General features: G+C 46.3%; 1 protein-coding gene across 3 annotated transcripts in view; it reads right to left on the bottom strand.

Moving 5' to 3' along the window:
• Positions 1 to 4,803, bottom strand: part of actr3b (actin related protein 3B) — a 10,541-nt gene extending 5,738 nt beyond the window's left edge. Inside the window, exons 1-3 of one of the 3 annotated variants that reach the window (XM_069667109.1) lie at positions 4,725 to 4,803; positions 674 to 729; positions 207 to 331 (exon numbers count right to left, since the gene is read on the bottom strand). In XM_069667109.1, coding sequence (XP_069523210.1) covers positions 207 to 331; positions 674 to 683 — 135 coding nt within the window. In that variant the 5' untranslated portion in view covers positions 684 to 729; positions 4,725 to 4,803. Of the gene's footprint in view, positions 1 to 206; positions 332 to 673; positions 730 to 1,344; positions 1,393 to 2,626; positions 2,703 to 4,724 lie in introns of those variants that run through there. The other 2 variants (XM_069667108.1, XM_069667110.1) reach the window with 2 other exon arrangements.
• Between the last annotated feature and the right edge of the window lie 197 nt (positions 4,804 to 5,000).

Below are 5,000 nucleotides of genomic sequence, written 5' to 3'. Positions count from 1 at the left end.
CACTTTCTCCTCCTTCTTCCCCCTCTTTTCTCCTTCTCCTGTCTTCCAATCTCTCCCCCTATCCCTTCTCCTCGTTATCTCCCTCCTCTTCTCCTCCGCTCTACCTATCCTTTCTCCCTTACCCTCCTTCTCCTCCTCTATCTCTCCTCCTCTTCCTCCTCCTTTCCTCCCCCCTCCTCTTCTCCTTCACCTCCCCCTCCTCCTACCTTGGTTGCATAGTTGGGTTTGTCGACGGCTTCGTCTCCGATGTAGAAGTCCAGGTCGTCGACTCCTCGTACGAGCCTCCTCTGAGCCTGCTCTCCCACGCTGGCTGACTCCTTGATGGCGATACCTGACCCACAGGTTCACACACGTCAGGGTGAGGTCAAAGGTCACAGAGGCAGGGGTGTCATATTCAGGTGAATAAATACACTCCGGGATGAAAACAAACTGGTGAGGCAGCGAGGGTGAGACAGCGAGGGTGAGACAGTGAGGTGAGACAGTGAGGGTGAGGCAGCGAGGGTGAGACAGCAAGGGTGAGGCAGCGAGGGTGAGACAGCGAGGGTGAGGCAGCGAGGGTGAGACAGCGAGGGTGAGACCATGAGGGTGAGGCAGTGAGGTGAGACAGTGAGGTGAGACAGTGAGGGTGTGGCAGTGAGGTGAGACAGCGAGGGTGAGACAGCGAGGAGCTTACAGGAGGGCATGATGAACTGTGGCTCTGTGTTCCCAGCATAGCCGATCTTTGTGTACCTGCAGCAGAGAAGGAAACAGTCTGTGAGACAGACGACCTCTCAGCCCAGACCCTGCAGTTCCTCTGGTGTCCACTTGAGGCTGCCTCCAGCAGTGAGTCAGTCCCCATAGAGCCCCATGTTAAACTTTACAGCAGAAATAAACATGTTTACAGCCTGGTACAAAAAACAGTTTGGGTCTCTATAGCTCATTTCTCTCTTCATGACAACTGTACGGGGAGAATCTTTATACAGCTCACCTGTTTACATTATATTAAGGCTTAAAGTGATGCAGCATTAGGGGCGTGGCCTCTTTGAGTGACAGCTGGGAGCTGCTAGCTGTCTGCTAGGTGTCCCCTCAGCTAACTCAGTCACTGAACGTAACCTCTTCGTTCAACAGTCTCTCTGAGCTCCTTCAGTCTGTTACATGAACTCTGGTCTGCTTCCACAACAAATAGAGTCTCATTCTGTAGGAAACATGGTTAGCTAGCTCATTGGAAGCTAATGGATTAGCTAACCCCTCCCTCCTTTCTATTTGCATCCCCTCGTCTAAATACGGTCACCTCAGGCCCCCAAAAAACAACATGTTGAATACTAAATTCAGAAGCTCGGAAGAATGAGATCCTGAATGTCTCACTCTGTCCCTCCGGCTGTGTCCGCGCTCTGTGTCCACACTGTCCTCTGGCTCTCGTCCTCTCTGTGCTGATAACTGAACCCTGGGAGTGGCTGCTCCACTTCCTGCAGCTGTCCTACATTCAGACAGTCAGAGCAGAATAGACCGCAGACTGATCACAGATCAGCGTCCATCAAACGCAGCACACACTGATGACAGCAGGACACTTTTACACATGCAGATAGCTGTCTCTGAGCAGGGACACTGAAGCAGACAGCACAACAGTTCAGTTACTAACAGGATATAAACTCTCCAGCAGGTCCTCCTGGTCTGTGTGACTCTCAATGGGAGCATCAGTGACTAAATGAACATCATGCTGTGTTGAAGAAGACTTGAAACTAGAGACTGAGACCATAAAGTCATTAGGAACATGTTTACTGAGGGAATACATCAGGAGAGGAGGAGGAGCATGTTCTCATAGACTTCTATAGGATCAGACTTCTTTTACAAACAGTGGAGTCGCCCCCTGCTGGACATTAGAGAGAATGCAGATTTAAGATGCTTCTGAATTAGCTTCACTTTTGAAACAAGGAGGCTACATTAACGTGAGGCTACGCTACGAAACAGATTCTACTTCCTGTCAAATCACCCTCCAGGGGAAATACTGTTTTTTATGCGTTTTCCATGCGTCATCATTTCTTTGGCCACCAGAGGTCAGCACCTAACAGTAAATGTATGAATGGGGTAACCCCCATACAGGGAGGAGCACGTCCTGATCACTGAGGAACCGTTCAAACATGTCGACAGATGACGTCAGAACAAACCCTTAAACATGTTACAGCTGCAGCCGCGTGCTGTCGTGTGACATGTTTGTAGCACATTCAAGAGTTCAAACAGGCGGAGGTTAAAACACCGAGGTGAGCAGTCCACGCCGTGATCCATAAAGTCACACTGAACTGTTCTCAGCATGATCTCTTATCATCATTATGATGCTCCTGTTCTCTGTCATCACTTCAGACGCTCTGAATCAATACATCTGTTCATGTTCACACTTATTAACATTATTCTGTTATTAATAACATGTGTGTGCTCTGCATGCGTTCGCTTTGTGTGAACTGTCCCTTTAATAGCAACCGAAACACACGTACACGCACACACACACACACACGCACACACTGCATTCTTCATATTCATACATGATGAAGTTCACAAGCACAAAACATGTCGCTACACATGACGTCACAGTCTATACAGTGTGTGTGTGTATGTGTGTGTGTGTGTGCGTGTGCTTGCATGCGTGCCTCACCCCGTCCCGCAGTCTATCACGCACGGCGGGAGCTGCAGGGACATGTTGTGGTTCTGCTCCGCTGGTCGGTTGTTGTGACCGGATCGGTGCAGAGCGGAGAGCGCGAGGCGGAGTTTGATGTGTGTGATGGAGAGAGAGAGTCCTCTCTCTCTCTCTCTCTCTCTCTCTCTCTCTCAGTAGTTCCGGGTCGGAGGGAAAAATGGAGAAAATAGAAACACATCTGACACGGCCCCGGTAACTGGAGAGAAGCGCGCGCGCGTGTGTTTGTTTTTATGCTGCGTTCACGTGACGACAGCTGCACCGTAAATACCTCTGCTCTGAAAAAAACTCAACTCAACTCTGACACCTTGTGGTGACCACGTGCAACAAAAGCCTCATAATAATAATGATATTAATAATAATGATAATAATAATATTTATCATTATAATCATCATATTAATGTATGGTAGTAATTCGGCAGGCCCATGCACAGTGTGCCACGGTGTTATGTTCAGCCTTGTATGAGCTGCATGTGATGTTTAAACCACCTCTTATAAACAGGCTTTTATGTTTGATTCATATTTCATTTAATTAACTTAATTAATTAAATTAAATTTAATTGATATTTGACCCTTGTTGTTGTTGTTGTTGTTGTTGTTGTTGTTGTTGTTGAGTTGTTTAAAACAGAACTTCTACTTAAACTTGTAGTTGGACTAAACAAACAACTGCTAACACTAATAATGATAAAACACTTGTGCTCCAGGAACGACTCCTCTTCCAGATACAACAAAGGGAGCACTGTGAGTATCACTACAGCAGACACTACCTTTATTAAAGCTTCTGTGAGGAACTTTCAGTGTGTGTTGATTTTGGCGCCCCCTGTGGACAAAGCTGTACCTCTTCTGTCTTTGCTGATTTTGTCCTGGGGTCCGTTTCAGAAAGGAGGTTCAACAGACCCTCAGTCTAACCCCGGACGGAGGTTTGACTTACTCTGAGCTGAAAGTCGCTTTTCGGTTCCAGAACAGCTGATCAGAGTTAGTTCAATCAACTCTGAGCAGGTTCAGCCGGAGTTAAGTGCGTGCACGCTGACTGTAAAAAGCCAGCATTAATGGAGCCCGATACCACGAGTCACCATGGCAACGGTACACAAAAAGAGGTCCTCCTACGTCACACCAGCGGAGCTCGAAATCCTCACGCGGACGTTCAGCGAATACGAGCATGTTTTTAGAAACATAAAGTAACACGGCTGCAGCTGCAAAAGAGAGAGAAGCGGCTCGAGTGAACGCGTCAGTTTGAACTGGTCTGTTTATTTAATACTTCATCACGACCGGAAGCTAAAATGTATATTAATTTAGGAGCAATGCAGCGGGAGAGAAAAACATACATGGAAGCAGTTAAAAATAAAATACCAGAACATCATTGAAAGGTGCGGCTCAGGCAGAACTGGCTCATGGCTGAACCTCACTTCATCATATTTTAAATATGAAACAGATTAAATATCATTCAGTAATGTGCATCAGCTTTATCCCTAACATGATGCTGACTTCACATACAGTACGTCCTCTCACCTGAATCCTGTTTGATTAAACTGAATTGTGTTCGTTTTAAAAATATATATTTCCAATAACTAACGGCTGCTTTCGTATTGGTCGGAACCAAATAAATGATCACTTGTCTTATCTGAGCGCTCTCGGCAGTGGTGGTGGAAAATCTACACATGATGACTTTGACACAGATTTGTCTTTTGATTTTTTTATCATAATTATAAAAGACTTTTGCAAAGCGGTCAGAGCAGCACAGAGACGCAACGTTTCTTCTTTTAATTTGTAACCGCTCAAACACGCGTGAGACGGGCTGAATGAACGAGGACGTGAATGAGGGTTTTATATTCAAGAGGGAGGAGACGGAGAGAAACTTTAACTGTTACTACCTCTTATTATAACCGTACTTCTGCTGCTGCTCTTAATGTTTAGAATACTACAGTACTTCTAACAGCGTGCTATGTTACAAGCAGTGTTACCACTACCACCCCCCACCCCCACACACATACACACACACACACACACACACACACACACACGTGGAGTATACGTTTACATATCATCACAGTACAGTTACCTGACTACAGCACACCTGCAGAGTACTCTACACAACACACTGCACAGAGGTAGTATTCAGTGCACATACTCGGAGTACTTCCTGTGTGACTGTGTGTCACAGTGTGATGACATGTGAGAGGCAGTGTTGTTGTGATGGGTCAGAACAACCAGCAGGTGGCAGCAGACACACAACAACAACAAGTACACAGCCGCTCTTATTCTCTGATGAAACTTTATTAACACAGTGTGAAACAGACAATGACACTTATCTGTCACATCATCACTGCAGCAGGAA

The sequence above is a fragment of the Semicossyphus pulcher genome, unplaced genomic scaffold (genome assembly GCF_022749685.1).
Source record: "Semicossyphus pulcher isolate SPU_LCO1_2020_fin unplaced genomic scaffold, fSemPul1.0.p SCAF_18, whole genome shotgun sequence".
Lineage (NCBI taxonomy): Eukaryota > Metazoa > Chordata > Actinopteri > Labriformes > Labridae > Semicossyphus > Semicossyphus pulcher.
Note: the sequence above shows the minus strand (reverse complement) of the source record. Positions and strands in the feature narration are given on the sequence as shown.